The 20,460-nt window shown below is 38.5% G+C and overlaps 2 protein-coding genes across 2 annotated transcripts; both read right to left on the bottom strand.

Moving 5' to 3' along the window:
• Positions 1 to 9,969: 9,969 nt before the first annotated feature.
• LOC103513594 lies at positions 9,970 to 15,501 on the bottom strand. Its single transcript, XM_026827301.1, has 2 exons — positions 15,375 to 15,501; positions 9,970 to 11,290 (listed from the first exon to the last, which is right to left on the bottom strand). The coding sequence occupies exon 2, from the start codon at positions 11,203 to 11,205 to the stop codon at positions 10,582 to 10,584; it is 624 nt and encodes a 207-aa protein (XP_026683102.1). The 5' UTR covers positions 11,206 to 11,290; positions 15,375 to 15,501; the 3' UTR covers positions 9,970 to 10,581.
• LOC103513500 (WD repeat-containing protein 18) lies at positions 14,860 to 20,095 on the bottom strand. The gene is made up of 7 exons (XM_026827240.1): positions 19,801 to 20,095; positions 19,202 to 19,350; positions 18,787 to 18,880; positions 18,263 to 18,483; positions 17,614 to 17,812; positions 16,170 to 16,369; positions 14,860 to 15,843 (listed from the first exon to the last, which is right to left on the bottom strand). Exons 1-7 carry the CDS (start codon positions 19,964 to 19,966, stop codon positions 15,376 to 15,378), a joined length of 1,497 nt encoding a protein of 498 aa, XP_026683041.1. The 5' UTR covers positions 19,967 to 20,095; the 3' UTR covers positions 14,860 to 15,375.
• Between the last annotated feature and the right edge of the window lie 365 nt (positions 20,096 to 20,460).

The following is a 20,460-nucleotide window of genomic DNA, read 5'->3' as shown; positions in this document are numbered from 1 at the left end:
TACTCCTCCGTCTCAAAGTTACTCAGGGCAGCGGGTTCCGTCAACAGTTCGGTAATCTTAGTCTCACACGTTTCCACTCGCTTCACCATGTCCGTAATCCTTTGCTTCTCCTCATCCAAAGACTTTAGTAGTTTGTTAGAGGCTTCACCTTGGCGTTGAAGTTTAGTCACGGTCTTCATCAGGCCTCGAACTTGATCCTGCGATCTCTTGAATAGGAGGACGTACTTCTTCGTCTGTCGGGAGAGGAATTGAAATTGTTGTTGGCAATCGTCATTTTTTTTTTTTTTTTTTTTTTTTTTTTCACAGTGCACTATTCCCCCAGTAGGTATCTGAGGTTATAGAGTAAAATTCCATTTACTTTCATTGAGACAAGTTCTGTATTTGATAGAGGGATCAGAATATGTAATCCTCCTGGATTTTATATTTTATAACCTTTCTGCTATCATACATGTTTGTCCTACAGGGAAGGGTAGGAATTTATTCAAAGTAAAAAAAAAAGTTGTTTTTTTTTCATCTAGCCTTGATTGAAAAAGTCCCTTTTGTGAGGGAGGGAGAGAGGCAGGCACTTGAGACTAACCGTTCAGAAGTTATATGTGGCAAAAAAGTCCCTTATCTATAGGCCCTTTTCCATAAAAAGCCTTCAATCTTCAATTCAATCATCTTTTTGCACATCCATACATATATCTGATCCAGGTCAAGGAAGATCCAGGAGAGGAGACTGCAGTGGTATGTACATGTTGAAAGAACAGATGAGAGCTACATAGGGAAAAAGAATTGAGAGAGTTTTGTTAGGTCTAACAATACTTCATGTTGTTGTTGTTGTTGTAGCAGACTTCTCTCCTTCCTCACATCAACCCAGCAATGCAGTTGGCAATTCAAGGAATTCAGCGGTGGCTACCTATAGGGTTTTGCCAGAGATCAATGACCGTGAGTGTTGTAGGTCTTCCTGGACAATTGAATAGGTGAGGTGTGTCATGGGGACTTTGGCTACATTGGTTGCATTTATCTTCAAAACTTCATGTGGGGCAATTTGCTGTCATTTCCCCACATTGAAATGAAAATCCCACATGAAACAATATCTACGTATTGCAATGGTGCCAACCTGTCAACCACGTCATTAAAATCATTCGCTTCAATTGGCAATAAATTAGCCCATTCAATGCCTAGGTAGGTATACATATTGCCTAACCTGAGTAGAAAGTAGGTAGAAAGAAAGAAAGAAATAAAGAAAGAAAATAAATAAAGAAAGGGAAAAAAAGAAAGCAAGGAAGAATTAAGGAAATAAAGGAGTAAGGAAGGAAAGAAATGAGGAAAAGGACAAAGAGAAACAAAGAATTAAAGAACAAAAAAAAAATTTTCTCTTGAACTCCGGAAAGAACTTTCTCAGTTTCTTCTTCTCCTTCTTCTTCTTCTTCTTCTTCTTCTTCTTCTTCTTCTTCTTCTTCTTCAGTTTGATTAGACTTGCCTTCGAGTGCCATTTAGTTTCTGCTAAATTTAAATTTGCCACTTTGCGCTTCTTTCTCCATTCTAGGAGATACCTGCTTCTCTCGTTCTTCTTTCTCCTCTTCCTTTTTCTCTCTCCACACACTTCTACACACACTTTCTCTGCTATCAACTTTCTTTTCGGTTTGATTTTCAAAGTCATCTCTCTTTTTTTTTTTTTTTCTTCATTTTCTTCTTCTTCTTTTTCTTCATCTTCTCAATTTCCTTCTTCATTTAATTCCTTTTCCTCATAGCCTACTTCTCTTCATTTTCCTTCTCCTTTCGTTTATTTTTCTTCTGCATTATCTCTTGACTCCCATTAACTTTGTTCCATTTTATTTCTTTCGTTTAATTTTCCCAGTCATACATTACCTTTCTTTTGATGTTTGAAATTTATTCCACGTTGGTAGGTATCATGTTTTTTTTTTTTATCTCTCTTGTAGGTACATATGTGGTAGGTACCACTGAAATTTTTGACTGTGAAACCAACCTGAGTGGATCTGGAGGTTGGTGGTTCAAGTCCAAGTCAAGCCATAAAATTCATAGGCTTTCCTGCTTAACACAATTAACAGTTCTTTGGCTCTGTTACCTTTTGCACATTTCTAGCATTCCTTCTTCTCCTTTCTATAATTATCTTCTTTACACACTGTCTCTTTCAACCTCTTTTACTTTATCTCTCTCTCTCTCTTCCTCTCTCTTTCTCTCTCTCTCAATTTATCTCTTCCTCCCCCTCTTTCACTTTATCTCTCCCTCGTTCTCTCTGAAACATTCCTCTTTCTCTCTCTCTCCCTCTCCCTCTCACATTTTACATCTCATTTCATTATTTTCACTAATTTTGTTTTGTTTACAATATCACACCTGTTCTTGGAACGAAAACTAAAAGTTCCGTACACCTAAAACTTTTCTCTTCCCCTCATTTCCTTGCTCCTTCCTCTCTTCCTAATTTCCTTTCATCCTTCTCTTCTTCCTATTTGTTCCTTCCTTACACTTTTCCCTTTTCTCTTACAATTGTTCCTTTCTTTGGTCCTTCCCTTTCTACCCAATTTCGTATCACATTGCTCTCTTTCTCTCTCTCTCTTTCCATCTGTCTTTCTCTGTCTCTCGCTCCTTCTTTGTCTTCCTCCTCCCCTTCTCTCTCTTTCTCAGTGTATCGTCTCTCTCTCTCTCTCTCTTTCTCTCTCCCTCTCCTTCTGTCTTCCTCCTACACGTTCTCTCTCTCTTTCTCTTTCTCTCTCCCTCTTCTTCTCTCACTCTTTCTCTCTCCCTCTCCTTCTCTCACTCTTTCTCTCTCTCTCTTTTCTTTTTCTCTCTCTGTCTCCTTGTGTACCTATTCGAAATTTTGTCATCCCATAAGTTGACAAAACTAGGAACTATAGCTAGGTATTCAAGTATCAAACTTTCCTTCAACAATATACATACACATTATAAAACTATACAACTTTCTATCCATTAAAACTTGTTTCGAACAATATAACACTATTCCACAGCATCTATCAAAAACTTTTTTCCAACAATATGGGCAATTCAAGAAGAACAATTAAAACTGGAGCGGAACTTGCAATAAAGTCTTCATTTAAGTAATTTCATAAAGTTTGAAGCACCAGAAGTTCTGGATGAATTATTATACTATGGGAAGTATTATAAATTTCAGTATGAATTGAATTAAATGCTAGATTATTAATTCTCCTAGGTAGTTCTATATTATTAAGAAGAAGAAAAGATGGGACTAGAAGAAGAAGAAAAAGAAGAAGAGCAAGAAGAAAAAGAAGAAGAAATAAACAAAGTCAAAGCACAAGTATTTAGAAAAATTCCCATTAATGTTTTGAATTTTCTGAAATCCGAAAACTCGAAAAGTAAAATCGAAGTGTTAGAAATTTCTGATTGGATTTTTTCTAAATAGGATTAATAAATAGGTACTCACCTATTTACCTACCTGAACTTATTTAGCTACCTATAATATACATAATATTACATGTCTATTACGAGTAGATATGTACACACGACAGTCATTACGGGAGCAAATACTTGTCGAAGTCAATTTTCCGTCCAAATAGAAAGAGAGAGAGAGGAGAGAGAGAAAGAAAGAGAGAGAAAGAGGGAAAGAGAGAGAGAGAGAGAGGGAGAGAGAGAAGAGAGAGAGGGGATTATTGAGATATTGGAAAAATCCTATAATGCTGCAGTGAGCACCAAAGTTGTGACATAATAACACAAAGAAACTGCATTTACATTTTTTTTTACTCATTATAGGTACCTGTCGGTAGTATGGGTACTCAAATTGGGTAGCGCTTAGCGGTATCTATCTATCAGTTGAGGCCTGGAAGATGCCTAAAGGTGTGTTATACATAATCGACCGGCCGTCGATCGATGTCGACTGAACCGTCCACACTGATTCGGTAACATAGTTTCACCTCGTTGATCGACGGCCGGCCGGTCGACTATGTTTGGACACCTCTTAATGGTCTCTTCCGGGAAGCGAACCCTACACCCTACTGTTGGCAAACTTTTCCTGAGGGAGAAGATAAATTCTCCCTTGAATGCGGTACATTAGTTTCATACCTCCACCACTGTTGGTACCTGTCGCAGGATGGTGCTTTTACCTGTGGTGTTTTCATGCAGGCAGGTCGAGTTTTCTCCAAGAGAGAAAATAACCTTCACCAAAGTAAAAAAAAGATCCGCCCCGGGCGGGAATCGAACCCGCGGCCTAGCGCTTACAAGGCAGACGCACTACCAACTAAGCTAACTAGGCTGGCTAATCAACCTATTCTGAGTCTTAAGCCAAAGGCTTGTTACTACTTCAGTAGATACCACAGTATTGCAAGCGCTTTCTAGATAAGGAGGTTACCCACTTATTCAAACCACTATTAATTAAGAAGGGATAAAATCCGCCCCGGGCGGGAATCGAACCCGCGGCCTAGCGCTTACAAGGCAGACGCACTACCAACTAAGCTAACTAGGCTGTCCGGCCCAGGTACTTATTTTTATTTTTAAAGGAAACTTTTATTCGGTTTCTTTTCCTTTAGGAAAAAAAAACTCATTTCCTCCAAGTTCTTTGATAAACTTGTTTTCATTTTAAATAAACTCAACAACCAGAAATACCCATGTAGGTACTCAGCCTTAGTAGCTTAAAAGGAAATGTAGTTTTGCACTCGTCACATTGAGAATTTACTATGTGTAGGTAGCTACGTAAGACGTGAAAGAGAAAAAATATTACAAAAAGCACAACACTTTATCACCAAAAAACTGTTGTTTGTAAATCAAATATTTCGTGTTCTATCTTTATACTGATGATGTGCGGTTTGAACGTGTATAACAGAAAAACGATTGCGGAGACTATGTTACTATGCTAGTAGAAGATATCTCGAAAAATAGAGCTTGCCATTCAGTGGCGAAACATTGAGAAAAGTAAACAGAATAAAAAGGATTTTTTTTTTTTTTTTGTGTTTAAGCCTCAAGTATCAAGTGTATCAGTATTACGTGAAATAGGCAGAATTGAAGAATTAAAATAAATCGAACTTTATTTACAGATATATACAAGGTATAAATATTATAATTATAAGAAATGATAACAAATTATGGAATAATAAAATATAGTTTGACCAAGGGTGGGGTGAATGCCTATGATATGCTCTACCAACCTAGCCTCCTAGTAATTAGTTAATTACATACAAGTACTAGGGAGCCAACTAGTGTAAGATACCATACAAGCACACCGAAATTGCACCAAATAGTACTTAAGTGTACCCAAATTGGAGGGACTAGAAGACAACTTTCTAGTTATGTCTATATTTATTTATTCCTGACTTAAGTACCGATAATGAGTACATAATTCTCCCCACCCTTGATGCTTTGGTGGGGAGAATTGTGTACTCATTATAGGTCAGCTCCCATGGCGTAGTGGTCACTGCGCTCGCCTTGCACGCGGGAGACCTGGGTTCGATTCCCGGCGGGGTCAAGAAATTTGTATCATGGTAAAATCCGCCCCGGGCGGGAATCGAACCCGCGGCCTAGCGCTTACAAGGCAGACGCACTACCAACTAAGCTAAGTAGGCTGGCAGGTTAAGGCCTTATCGTCCCAAAAGCGACGAGAGCAGGAAGGCAGGATAAAATCCGCCCCGGGCGGGAAAAGCTAACTAGGCTGGTTTGCCAAGGTCTTACCGTACCGTCCCGAAAGCGAAGAAATAAGGAAGACAGGATAGGCGAAAGCCAGCCGTTCCGAGAACGAACTGACTCCTTTCTTGGATTGGACTATAAAGTTATCACTTAGAAATTTCTATTTGAGTAGAGAGTAGAAGGAGTTCGGGAGATTAAGGGCTTTTCAATTGAAATGGTGATAAATAAAGTCTCAATAAATTTCATGACTAGATTTTACGACGGACTGCGAAATTGTTTCCTGCGGTTTTCAACTTTTCAGGAATTCAGGGGAGTTCGAAGGGGTCTTAGGAGTAGACCGCAAAATGGGATTAATCGGGATTTCCCTACGAAATTTCAAAATAGAATTTCCCTATACAATATTTCTCTTAATGAAAACCCAATTATGGGGTCCAAAGCATTGATTTTTTTTTTTTTTAAGAAAGAGGTATGACGTATGACAGAGGGAACTGTAACTGAAATCGAAAAGAGAAGGACAGGATAGGAGAAAATCAGCAGTTCTGAGAACGAACCTTATCTGTTTAGGGATTTTTTTTTTGGTTTTCGCCTTAGACAGGAGTTGAACTCGTGACCTAGCGCTTACAAGGCAGGTGAGCTACCCTTCAACCTAACTAGGCTGGTCACAGAATAAAAATTCATCGTCTAAGTTTATACCTAAAGCCGTGTCCACACATGGTCGAGGGCCGTCGATCGACATCGATCGAACCGATCGACGAGACGGCCGTCGACTATAATTATGTGTGGACAAATCTTCAGAATAAGGAAAGTACAATTACCTACATTGAAATGAGGGTCTTTCCTGACGAAATTCCTGTGTGCGGCGTCCAGTATGTAGGACTATTGCATCCATAAGAAAAGTAAGAATCTACCCCTGAATTGGTCCCCTGTCTATGACAAGACTAGGTACAATTCGTTTTATGACACTTCAGATTTTATGGGAGCTCATAAAATTCTCTGACAACTAATGGCACAAAAGAGAATTGTCCCAGATCTCTCTGTCTCTCTTTCCCTCCCTCCCTCTCTCTCCCTCCTACTTTTCTCTCTCTCCTATACACATAATAATTCTCTCAAATCTCTCTTTTCAAACTTCCTATTCTAGTCATAAGAAATAAGATGCATTTAAAGAGATTAAAATAACAAATAGGTTATAGGTATACTCAGATAAGATAAATGGAAAAGAAGAAACAAGGTAGGTAGGTACATTGATAAATAAATAAAAACATGGTAGCTAAATGAATAGATAAGAAGGGAGAAGAAAATAAATTCGTGTAGCAAAGTACACCCAAAGGTAAAAGAAAAGGAAAAAAAGAACAAGAAGAAGAAGAAGAAGGAGAAAGAAGGAGACGAAGAGAAGGAGGAAGAAGGATGAAAAGGAAGAAAGAAGACGAAGGAAGAAGAAAAAGAAGAAGAAGAAGAAGAAAAAAAATCTAACCGGACCAAGCGAGCAAGCAGAGAAATTTAGTTTCTCCTCAATAATTCACAAGGTACATGACCGTCCATAATTTAGTGCGGCATCCATATTTTAACACAGCATCCATATTTAACAATGTTTCCATAATTTGGCGTCTCGTCCATAATGCAAGATTCCTAAAGTAAGGGCGAGAATTACATGTAAATGAGAAGGATGCAAGTGGGGGCATTGTAGGTTTTTCAAACGATGCAAGTGGGGTAGAGAAGGATGCAAGTGGAGGAGGTGTTGGTTTTGCAAACCCTCGCTTTCTCCAATGGAGAAAAGCACGTAGAAAATTGAGAAAAAGGTCAGGAATGTCAGAGACTGAGGGCGCCCACACACGATCATTTGTGACCCCAGTCTAAAAGTCCACATGGATTCGAGTCCAACAATGAGTTAAGGTTGCCTACACACGACACACGACAAGTCCATGAGTCCATAAATAAATTCCGAAGAGATTTGGATGTCATTTTTTTTTTCAATAAAAGAATCCTGTGTTTTTTTTTTTTTTTTGAAGAGGTTTGGTAGAGGGAACTGTAACTGTTGAAGGTCTTCTCGTCCCGAAAACGAAGAGAGTAGAATTACCTACAGGATAGGAGAAAAGCTAGCAGTTCCCAGAAGTATCCTTCCTTATCTGTTTAGGGTAAAGTCTGCCTCGGGTGGGAATCGAACCCGCGGATAGAAGAAAGCGAGGAGAAAGCTAGCCGTTTGAAGAACGAACCTAATGTGTTTAGGATAAAGTCCGCCCCGAGGGAGAATTGAACCCGCGGCCTAGTGCTTACAAGGCAGACGCGATACACTCAACCTACAGTGTAGCTGTGGTTTCTCTTTCTCTCAATATTTCAGTCCATTATGAAATATTTGTTTGGTCTGAAAATTATTAAGACTGTCGTGGTAAAATACCTCATCTAAGTGCTTATATTGAAACCTTTTCTCTCCCTCCCTCTTTCTCTCCCCCCTCTTTCTCTCTCTCTCTTCCTCCCTCTTTCTCTCTCCCTCCCTCTTTCTCTCTCTCTCTCTTCCTCCCTTTATTTTGCTCTAATGAAGGAATGAAAGTGGAAGAAATGAAGGTAGAAAAGATAGGGAAAAAAATGGGTCAAGTATCTGTGAAAATGAAAACGGAGAAAAATAAAATGAAGAGGCGAGAAGAAGAAGAAGAAGAAGAAGAAAGGGGAAGAGAAGATAAGAGAATAGCGAGGACAGCAAAAAGAGTTTGAAGAGGAAAGATAGGAGAAGAGGAGGAAGAAGAAGATGATGAAACAAAAGAAACAGAGAAAATGGGAAAACTCTTGAAGGGAAGACAAGTAAAGAGAAGTGAAGACACCAGATAAAGAAGGAGAGAGGGAAAAGAAGCAAAGAAAGAAGAAGAGAAGGAGATAAAAGATAGTAAAGGAAACAATAGAGAAGAAGGAAACAGTAGGTATGTAGAGAGGAGAAAATAAGGGAAGAGAGGAGGTGAAAACAGAAGAGAAGACCAGGAAAAAGAGAATTGGAAAAGAAAAATAAACAATAGTAATACCTAATACTAAAAAATATAGTTATGCTTATTTGAGGCGTGCCACAGCAAAACGCAAGTGCCATACCCCCCATAAATTGGTTTTATTGCAGAAATGCATAGGCACTTACAACCTTTTGCACTTGGCACTTACAACGTTTTGCAACCTGGACAAACTTTAGCATTTTTTTTTTTTTTAAATTCTGCATGAATCTCATTCTTTTTACAATAAAACTGATTGTATCTCATCGTTTTTAGGCCAATTATTTGAATTTTTTTTTTGTCTACTTATTTATTTAACACCTTCCGCTGAGAATTTATATTTTTTTTATATTCCTTCTTTGTCGAGATTTTCTATGAAATCTCGACAAAGAAGGAATAAAAAAAAATAAAATAAAATAAAATAAAAGTTTTGAACTTTTTTTTACTTTGGTGAAGGTTATTTACTAGAGCTGGGTACAATACTCCTACATACTGAACTCCGCACACAGGAATTTCGTTAGAAAAGACCCCCGTTTCAATGTGATGTAAAGTACTAAAGCTATCTGCATGGATTTGCGCGCTATTATCGAAATATATCTATTAAAACTATACTAAAATATATAGATGATTCAGAAATATTCAGAATACAAATATGTGCAGAGCTACTCTAATTTTGTCCGTAAAGATAGGTGGTATAATGGTTTATACTCGGCGATTGTGATTTTTTCCACGAAAAATATATAAAACCGCCAAAGAGTGTCTCCTCAACAATCAATCAGAATAATAAACTTAAACACAATTAGTCATATTGGTCATGCTAATCTCTGAATTAGGTATACATACATACACCAGCACGTATGTATAACGAGTAAATTTTCAAGTCAACGGATACACTATCCTACAGTATCTTTCTTGCTCCTTGATGCCTGGGTTAATGAGATAAGTTCCTTTACGTTAAGAGAGACGGTTCTTGTGCCATTCAATCTTTTTTTGATAGCTTGATTTCGTTTGCGTTCCATTTTCAAAATTCTCTTGGTTTCCCTCTTTTCCTCTGCAGTTTCTACTCGATGTATTATAAAGCATCTATCACCATTGGACATGGGCTGTGAATATGACTTGAGAAATCTCAATCTTTCTTTAGGTGGAACAAACTTCGGTAAAAAGTAAAAATTAAATGGGAACCTTCCAGTAGGTAATGTGATTTCATTTAGATCTCCGAAAATAAGCAAGTACCAGTGAGAAATTACAGAAAACTGATTTTAAATTGGCCATTAGTTCCATGTTTAAGCTCTAGGTAGAATTAATTAGTAAACCACACTGTGGGGACAATTTTTGCACAAACACAAGCAGAGAAATTTTTTTTTTTTTTTTTTTTTTTTTTTTTTTTTTTTTTTTTTTTTTTTTTTTTTGAGAGAGAGAAGAATAGTACCAGAGAGTACATTTTCTAATTATTATTAAAGTTTATATGCAACTGTGCTTGTGAGGTTTCATAAGTCGAGCACAGGGGTACCTACTTGACAAATGGAAATTTGAAGTACTTCCCCACAGTTACTTGACCAGTGCTGTGGGTATGGTAGGGTAGACAATGGTAATAAAATACATGGGAATAAATATGGTAATGAAATAACAAATAATGATAGTTACGTTTCAAAAGGATTCACCAACTTGGTCAATTAAGCCATAATTAAAGAGAGGTTTCTCAAATTTTGGTGAAGGGGCCTGTAAGCTCAATTTTTATTTAATTTTTCTTGAAAATCATAGTTGGATTTTTTTACACCACTACCTACACACATTTTTTTCTGAATGTAAAGTGTTTTTTGTGCTTCAATAAAGTAAACTTTTTCAGTGTCAAGTGAACAACTGACCTTTTCTGGGTTTTCGGGTTCACAAAAAACTGCAATTCCAATTTCCATCTGACCTCTTAGGTATTTCTCTTTGAAATTAGAAATGAAAAGTCTTAATCCAACTTTCTACAACAAGGGGTTTCTAGTTTCCTCCTATTTAGGGCGTTGAAATCAACTTTTTAAGCCTCCGAGTCCTTCACACCATCGCCACCAAAATCTTCACAGGAAATCAAATTGATGGCAAACTGCTTGTCAAAACATGACATAGTTGATGATGACTGGGTCATAGTGAGGAAACTCCTCTGTCTTGAACTGGACTGAGACTGGGCAGCTCTGATCCGTTGACTATATTGCTGAAAAGCATTGGCTAAAGTGTACGTTAGACTACGCGCGATCTGTCGACTGTCGCACACAAAGGCGTGACATACGAACGGGATGTTGTTATTGTTGACTTTGATGTCGGTACAGTCTTGCACGACGATGATCGAGAACACCCGAGTGAACACAAGGTCTTGCACGCCGTACGAGATGGTGTCAATTGGCAACCAGGCCGTGTTGCCAGAGCTCCGACTTCCTTTGAATATGCCCTTCTGCTGGTTTGGAGCCCCGATTTGAACACCTTCCGCTGAGATGGTTAATGTGACGGTTGCTAAGTGGGTTCCCGGTTTTTTGGCACGTGACACAAGGTTGTCAACTGGTTTCCGGGTGTGCTTGATACCCCAGAGTCCATGCGCTTCATCATTGCCAAGATATTTGACTGTGAAGCTTTGTGGGAGATCTTCTTTGAGAATGGCGCTGGTCATGATGTTCGATAGGGAAGATGATTGGTAGCGGTGAAAGGAAGATGAAGCAGTACCACACGTTGATTTACAAACCCGAGCTGAACCCCTGAAAGTAAAAAGAAATACAAAGTGATAAATGAATGTTTTGACATGGATCTCGCTTTTGACTGAGTATCATCTTGATTCGACAAGAGTTTTGAAGGAGAGCATGCAAGATAGAACTTCAAGTTTAAGTGTGAACAGGCCCATAAGACTATGTAGCAATGTAGCCCTCAACATGAAAATTGGCGTATACTACAAGTTGCAGTCTAGATGTGAAATCCGCCTAACACTATTACAACTGAAGCGTCAACTTTTTCTTACGGTTTTCAAAAGGACACGAGCTTAGTAGGTACCTACCCGCATTTGATTATTTCTTACCCTTAACTCAAGTAAACTGTGCAGGTATACCGGAACAGAAAATTTATCACAACCTGATTATTGTTGAAGTGCAACCCACAGCGTTTATTATTTTTTTAAAGAGGTTTGACAGAGGGAACTGTAACTGCTGTAAAAGTTAGGGTAAAAGAACACTCAAATAAGCATCATTCAATAGGATAAGGAAAGTCGTGTGATGTTCACACCAGATTTTTATATATATATATATATATATATGTATATTAGCACCTCTTTTTAGCTCAATTCCCTTTAGGGATGATATCCCTTTTTCGGCAAGTCACAACTTTGGGTCGGGGGTATGTTTTTTTTCCATCACTCTGATATACCGAAACAGCTAAACACAAATTCTAAGTAAATATGTAGCTCGAAAAACTTTTTCGACTCAGCTGGAAATTGAACCCCGTAGTTCCGACGATAACCACTTTTAGAGCACGGAGACTACTTTAATAGTCTTAATACATAGATTTTAAATTTACTCGTACACTCTACGTAAATTTATTTAGGTTGCATTGGAATTAGAATCTTGCATAAGCCAGAGGCTGACAGTGCGTTTATAAGTATGTTTTGTAAATTGGCTAGATTTACAAAACAAGTAAGACAAGTAATGAACAAGTTTATTTGATGTAAGCGCTAGGTCGCGGGTTCGATTTCCGAGCGGATTTTATCCAAAACAGATAAGGTTCGTTCTAGGAGCAGCTGGATTTCTCCTGTCTTCCTTCTCTTTTCGCTTTTAGGAAGACAAGACTTCAGCAGTTACCAGTCCCTCTCTCAGTCTTTTTTTTTCAATTCCCCAGTACAAACTGTTCAATCAGGAGATGTTTCCTTGTGACAAAAAGAGTGAGATAAATAGGGAACGATACAAAATATTGGAGAGGGAGACAGATAGAGGAGAGAATGAGAAAAAAAAAAAAAAACTAAAGGAAAAGAGTGTGAGAGCATGTGAGTATGTGTTCCAATGTTCCATTACGAGAAAGAGCCAATGAGAAAAATAGAGAAAGAGAGGGGGGAGGGAGGCAGAAGAAAAAAATGCGGGTAATTTCCTTTTTTTTTTTTTTTTTTTTAGATATTTTTTTAGATAAAATACCTACAGGTAGGTAATAATTAATTATACCTAAATATGTATATAGTTGTCAGTCAACTTGGCTTTATTCCCATAGAGAGTAAATTAGTAATTAAATTTCATTCCACTGATGACAATAAACTCAGTACCGACCTTGATCCGTCGAGTTACATTTTGTTGCAATTAAGCTTGTTTCATGATTATTATCTTTAATATTTTAAACTATATTTATTTTCTTGTTGTTATTATTATCATCATCATTCTTATTATTATGTATCATAATTATTTTAAACCACATTAGTTTAAATTTAATGAGATTCGACATGACAGGACATATGGATAAAATGGCACGTTTTATCTGTAGATATTGAACTAGTGTTAGCACTAGCAATGTTTTCCAACAGTGTACAACTGTTTTTTTTTTAGGATAGAGAGAGAGAGAGAGAGAGAGAGAGAGAGAGAGAGAGAGAGAGAGAGAGAGAGAGCGAGAGATGGAGAGCGAAAGGCAGGGAAAAGAGAGGTGCAAGGAGATATTGAAAGAGAGGGAGGGAGCGAGCGAGAGAGAGAGAGAGAGCCGGACACAAATGGAGGGAACAAGCTGGGCCCGTCCCTCCGGGAATTTTTTAGCCCGTAGTTTATTCGATCGTGGTTAAAGAAAATCAGTACCTATGTACCTACCTAATTTGTTTAATATTCAGTTTATTATTATTATCATTGAATTGATTTTTTTGATTTTACTTTCATGTAATGATTTAAAATCAAGACTAGAGCCCGTTCTCCCTTTATTCCTTTTTAATATTTAAGTCACCCATCACCCTGGTTTTTTGGCTTTTTGGTTTTCTGGACAAAATTTGCACCACCATTTTCATGTTCCTGGTAAAAAGACCTTTAATTTGATATATAGGTCGACTAGGTTTGGATAAGTCCTTCTATGGGGACAGACAGACAGACGACACCGAAGCGAATACAATAACCCGTCTCTTATACCTTTTTTTTATTACTATCGTAATAATAAAGGAAGGACGGGCTAAAAAGGAGGGAAAACAGAGAATAAGATAGAGCTCGATATAAATTATGCACATATTTAAAAAAAGGCGAGAGAGAAAAAAAAACATGTGTAGTATGTGTGTGTCAACAGGACACAAGGATTCTTTAGAAATTCAAATTTATTCCACGAGCCCTTTCAAGAGACTCAAAGTGAATATCCAAACCATGTAGGTATGTACACTAGGAGGAAGGGAAGAGGGAGGGTAGGAAAGAAGAGAGGGTGAGAGAGAGAAAGGGAAGAGGGTGAGAGAGAAAGCTCGAAGGAGAGGGGGAGTGAGAGAGAGGGATGGGAAGGGAGGGACAAAGGGAAGAGAGAGGAGAGGGAAGAGGGAGGGTAGGAAAGAGGAGAGGGTGAGAGCTAGAGAGAGAGAGAGACAGAGTGAGATTTGGGAGGGAGGGAGCGAGAGGGAGAGAGGGGGAGGTGGAAGAGTGAGCGTAAGAAAGAAGATAGGGTGAGAGCTAGAGAGAGAGAGACAGAGTGAGATTTGGGAGGACGGAGGAGGGGGGAGGGAGAGGAGAGGGAGGGTAGGAAAGAAGAGAGGGAGAGAGCTAGAAAAAAAGGAGAGGGGAAGGGAGAGTGAAAACGAGAGACAGCAAGGGAGGGGAGAGGAGTAAAGTGGAGTGGAGTGGAGTGGAGTGGAGTGGAGTGGAGAGAGAGAGAGAGAGAGAGAGAGAGAGAAAGAGAAAGGGAGAGAGGGAATTTCTGAGGAACAAGACGTGGAAATTAGTATGGGATATGGGCTAGAATGTATGGATAATTAAAGATAACTGAACTATTAATTAAGAGGAGAAAGAGAGAGAGAGAGAGAGAGAGAGAGAGAGAGAGAGAGAGAGAGAGAGAGAGACCTAGAAAGAGAGAAAGGAGAGGGAAACATATGTACTCTCGAATAATAACCAAGTAATTGAAAATTCTAGCATCGGATTGGTAGAAAAATCATAAAAGGTCATAAGTCGAAATATACGTACATAAGTAGCGAGTGCTTTATTTCGAGTGAAAGCTAGGACAAGATGTTGCATTTTTTCAAAAGTTGAACACCTATCAGAAGAAAGTCAAAGACACCGAGCGTTTTTGATGACATCAAATGCGATCATGACCAAAGGATTTTGGATTGTAATCAAAGAGACGTAAATAAAAGTGGCTTCAAAAAGATAATATTTCTCTTTTTTTTTATTTTTTAAATAATAAACTTTAACAGAGCGATAAATAATAGGTCCTAGTCAAAGGAGAAACACACAGAAATGTCCAAGTAAGCTTGTCTGAGTGAGAACAAATATGTACCTAAAAAAAATCCTATCATCATCAGAACCTTGAAAGATAAAAAAAGATGTTCATCATCCAATGCCTTCCTTCTTGATCTAAAGCTGTGTCCATACGTACTCGACGCCATGCCATCGATCGACGGCGTCGACTATGTGTGGACATAGCTTTAGAAAACAGGATGCACAACCAAACAACAAAACAGACAGAACTCACAAATTCAGTTAATTCCCCTTTTGCTCCGTTACAAACTGGGAATTCAGCTCTACTGTCGATGATTTTTAGCTAAATTCCCTCAATTTTTTATAAAATTATTCTTGTTTAACTTGAACAGGAGGTTTTTTTTTCAACTAAAAAGTTGAGTTAGGTATAAAAATGAAGTCCTACCTCACAAGTTCAGTATCTCCTGCACCGTGCTAACTCTCTGTTTTGTATTGGCAAAGTTCAACTTCTTATCTCCCGGTCCATTCTTTTTCTTCTTTCTAGCTTTCGATCCGAGCAGCTTGGACTTCTGGTTCCTATAATGCGATTCCACTTGTGGCACTCCTCGACCTTTGGAATTTCTCTTCCCCTTGTCAGCCTGCAGAATATGCTTCACGCAAAACTCGTACAAATTCCTGTTGATCCTTTTCAGCTTATCGATCTCGATTTGTTGACTAGATTCCAACACGCTCTTCTTATTGGACAGCGTCTTGGTTTCAGTTTGAGCCACCAGGGGAGCTCCAGTTCCAGTGATTTGATTGGTGGTTAGGTTTTGGTCACTGAGCAGATCACAGGGGAGTGTGGTGGTGGAGTTGATTTCAATGACGAGTTCCGCATTGCCTTCCACAGTCTTGTCGAAACTTTTCAGAAGAATCTGTACGGAAAGGGAAAATAATATGAAAATTAGATTTTTGAAGAAAAAAGATACCTAGCTAGGAAGGCAGCCTTTTTTTAGAGGTTTGATAGAGGGAACTGTAAGTGCTAAGGTCTTATCGTCCCGAAATCGAAGAGAGAAGAAAGACAGGGTAGAACGAAGCCAGCAGTTCCGACAACGAACATTATCCGTTCAGGATAAAATCTACTCCGCGCGGGAATCGAACCCGCGGCCTAGCGCTCACAAGGCAGACGCGCTACCAACCAAGGTAACTAGGCTGGCTACGAGAGGTGTAATATCTATGAAGTTGCTGTGCAATTGATTACCTTAGGAGTAAAATCATAGTCGTGTATTGCAGGCGGTAGTAAACCAAGGAAAGCGCCCAATACGGGACCCTTATGCTGAATGGTACGTAGACATTGTCTACTAATGGTATGCCATATTTTCAGTGTTTCATCTGCCGAGGATGAGAGGAGAGTGATCCCTGTGATCGAGCAGGATAGAGAGGTTACCTGCTTTTCATGACCTGGAGAATAATAGAAAATGAAAACATATGGTTAGCGTGGTGGACTTAGAATTTGGAGGTAGGTGGTTTGAGTGTTCTATTATGGGACTGGTTGCTCCTCTCCCAAGAGAGTATGCAATTAACACTGCGACCTCTGTAGATCTATTGTGACTAGTATTTTTTCCCCTGCCTGAGCTGCTATCCCCCCACCTTGATGGAACCTAGAAGTACCCTCACTGGTATTTATCAACCTCTTCAGTTTCTCTAAAATTCACTTGCAGCACCTCCAAAGAGTCCACACACTCAGGTTTATTCCAGAGTAAAGCTGTGAGTCCATATACTATCCCATTAAGAGGACACCAATAGGTGCCATCCAGGCCAGAGAGCTAGCTCAGGTCCCCCAAACTGAAGGGGTTTGATAGGTCTGCTATCCTAGGGCCTTGATGGAACCTAGAACTACCCTCACTGGTATATATCAACCTCTTCAGTTTCTCTAAAATTCACCTGCAGCACCTCTAAAGAGTCCACACACTCAGGTTTATTCCAGAGAAAAGCTGTGAGTCCATATACTATCCCATTAAGAGGATACAATGAGGTGCCATCAAGGCCCCAAATCGTAGGGGTCTGACGAGGGATATTCAGGTACATAATTATGTCAATGTACCCTCCTTCCTGAGACAGACTTGACCGTAGTCCCATTCAGGTACCCTGAAAAGCCACTGTTACTGTCTGTGGCTTGAGAGGGCTGGTTTTGTCTCAGTTTTACGTCTTCCAGCAAGATGATTTGTAATCAAACTGGTGTGCAATAATTCCCTAGATGTTGAATTTAGTTGGAGTTGGTTGGGCTATAAATCCTTTGGAAGAAAGCTCATATGTCTAAGGAAAAACATCTTGAAAAAATTACATCTTTCTATTCAACACATGTAACTCCTCATGTTTTTTTTTTTTTTTTTTTTGCCGTGTTGTTATAAATGAGTTGCATTAATGAATTAAAAAGACCTCTATTCTACTTTGACAAACACTTTAACATGAGATTATAAACAGTCTACTTCAGGGATCACCAACTCGTTGTGTTGATTGGAGAGGTTTTCTGGCAGCTCGCAGCTTGCAGATGGTCGCAACTTTTATGGCGGCCAAATCGTAAATTTTTGGTTCAAAGACTAAAAGGTAGTTTGCCAAGATTCTCCTAGTTATCTGAGTAGCTCACAACCCAAAAGAGGTTGGCAACCACTGGTCTACTAACAAATTACTCTATTCTAAATTACCTATGAAGTCTGGATTCGAGGTCGAGTCTTGTATATGATGGTCCCGGGTTCGAGGCACTTGTCTCAGACAGAATGACTTGATAACTCCTTCACTTGTGCCCATGTATATGTTGTCTTCAGTGCCGTCAAATGCTACACATGTCAGGCGAGTGTCCAGGATTAGACTGAGAAGATCTTCACCAGTACATAGGTCGAATATCTGTAGGATAAGCATGAAAGGTTTAAATATCTGTGAGTCAATGCTAGCAAAGTTTTTGATTAGATAGGTAAAAAAAATCAACTTGTAGGTAGTTCAGTGAATAAAATTGTTGATTTTACACAGAAAAGGGATGCCTACTAGGGTCCTCAAAGACTCAATAGGGTCTGGGACTCAATTTTCTGTGTTAAACTTTTTTTGACCAATGTCATCAAAATCAAGCAAACCATTAAAAGTAAAAAAAAAAGACTAATGCTTTAGAGACTTTAGGAAATCACTCAGAAGATGGCCATTGCAGGGTCCTTATAGGTATGACCAATGACAAATATTTTTTAGACTCTCAAAGGGAGCACCAAAATAATGGTCAGGTGATTAAATGTATCCACATATGGACACATTACCACAAGATAAAGGTTAAAACTAAGAGCTCACTTTGTTCATTTAGTTACCCACCTTACAAGTTCTATCATGGGATACTGATGCTACTCGAGACTTAGCACCAAGTTTGGACAGTGTTACATGAGTGACGGGAAGGGAATGTTGAGATTTCACGTGTAGAGGTTCAGTCAGGCCAGTGACACCTTTGCCCGAGCTGCCTGGTATGCCAAAGGCCACAGTCTGTTTACAAATCAGCCTAGATAGTTGCCATACACAAATGGTACCGTCTTCTCCACCTAGAAATATTTTATTAATATTTTTTTATAACTATTAATGAAAAATAATAATAAAAAAAAATATAATGGACTGCTAAGAAGATAAGGTGAAAATTGAAACAAATATTGCATGATTAGCTAATTAATTGATTAAAAGTTCATTAATGGCTTTAATTAAAATATCCATTTCATTATTGGCCTCTTTAAGTCCATGCTTGTGTCAAAATAATGACACACATGGTCTATTGGAAAAAGGTAAAGTTGGGGGTACTTATTTAAAAACTCCTGTTGTCCATTACCTATTTAAAGTAGGCAAATTATTACCTGTCACAATAAAGTTGCTGTCTGCTGACCATTTAACAATGGTGATAGGTTGATAGTGACTACTTGCTGTGGCTAGCAACCTTCCAGATGATATCTGACAAAGGAAAAAAAATTAACAAGAAAATATTTGAAATTAATACTTTAAAGGTGCATTTCCTTATGATGGAGGGGGAGCAAACACTTTACACCTTTGTATTTTTTTCTTCATTGGTTTGGTCTTAAGGCCCAATCATACAGAGTGCTTTGAAAAAAAGCAAGTACCTACCTACCTACCTACCTACCTAGGTATTGTATTGAAAAAAAAAGGTGATTTCTTCATGAAAGGTCATAGATCTGGGTTTCAAGTTATAAGAAAGAAGAAGGATTTCCATGGAATTGAAAACCTCCTACATGAAGAGAATTATCAGCAAATTACCTGCCACATATGCAGTTTAGTTTCAATGGACACAGCAATGTATGCTGCATCAGGACTGGCTTGCATAGAGCTAATTCGGCCTGGACATATTAAACGGAGCTGAGCCTTCTCTTGGCTGTTCACTGGCCATGCCTGAATCATTGGCTTTCCTAGAAAAACAAGTAGATAAAAAAAAAAAAAACCTGTTAGGTACTTTCTATAAATGTTGCAATGTCAAGAGCTTGTAGGAAATCTTGAATTTTCCATCCATTTCTGTAGATCTGGGAGTTACCAAATCTAGTCTTGTCTTGAGTAACTGAACTGAGTTACCATTCAAAAAGGTCATTCAAGTCTAGCTGTGGGATGATAAAAGGGAGGAGAAGAGTTAACCCTAACCAGCCTGATAGCTTTTCAAAGTGTTCTCTCCGACTTTAAGGAATAAGTATGAGTCTTCATAACCGTTGACTGTGGTTCAGGACAATCCAAATATACATGGCTAGAGACCATCAACCTGGTGTATGGCAAAAAGATGTCATTTCTTTATTCTGCCATCACTACTCGGCTACAGCTAAAGCCGCTACAACAACAAACCCTGACCAATAAGTACTTACACTACTTACCCTTTTCTACACCTAGCACATAGTCATTTCCCAGCAAACACATTGAGTGGGGACTCAAAACACTGGCTCCCTTGTAGCTCATGAGTAGTGTCCCACCTTTGGGCTCCCATACTGAAATAGCTCCGCTCCCGTCATAACTGAAAGCGACTTCGTTGAGAAGACTCATTTCTGTATATTAAGAACACTATCTGATTCATAAATTGGTAATTTATAGGTAAATTATTAAAAGTAAAACTCGAAACTTTCGAAAGTTCAAAATTTCTATTTAAATTTTTTGTTTACTTTTTTTAACCACGTGCGGACTGCGGAATCTGCGGATCGGCAACATCCTCAAATCAGCTGTTGAGCATAAATTTTCGTCTGCCTTGAGCATAAATTTTTGGGGCCCGTTCAACAAAAAATTAATAAATAAATTTGTATTTTTTGACTTTTTAAATAAATTTCGAGGTAGGTACCTACCTACTTTTTTCATACTTTTTTACATGATTAAAAATTACTTTTTCACATGATTTTCATGGGGACCTTTACTTTTGGAAAGTTCTGCAAGTCACATTTGATTTGAAAATACCTACCGAAATGCTTTTTCATACTCATTGCACATATTTTTTTCCTTATCAAAAGTGAGCATAATTTTTGAAACGAGACTTGGCAACAGTGTGA

Source organism: Diaphorina citri, unplaced genomic scaffold (assembly GCF_000475195.1).
Source record: "Diaphorina citri unplaced genomic scaffold, Diaci psyllid genome assembly version 1.1 scaffold3, whole genome shotgun sequence".
In the NCBI taxonomy this organism is placed as follows: domain Eukaryota; kingdom Metazoa; phylum Arthropoda; class Insecta; order Hemiptera; family Psyllidae; genus Diaphorina; species Diaphorina citri.
Note: the sequence above shows the minus strand (reverse complement) of the source record. Positions and strands in the feature narration are given on the sequence as shown.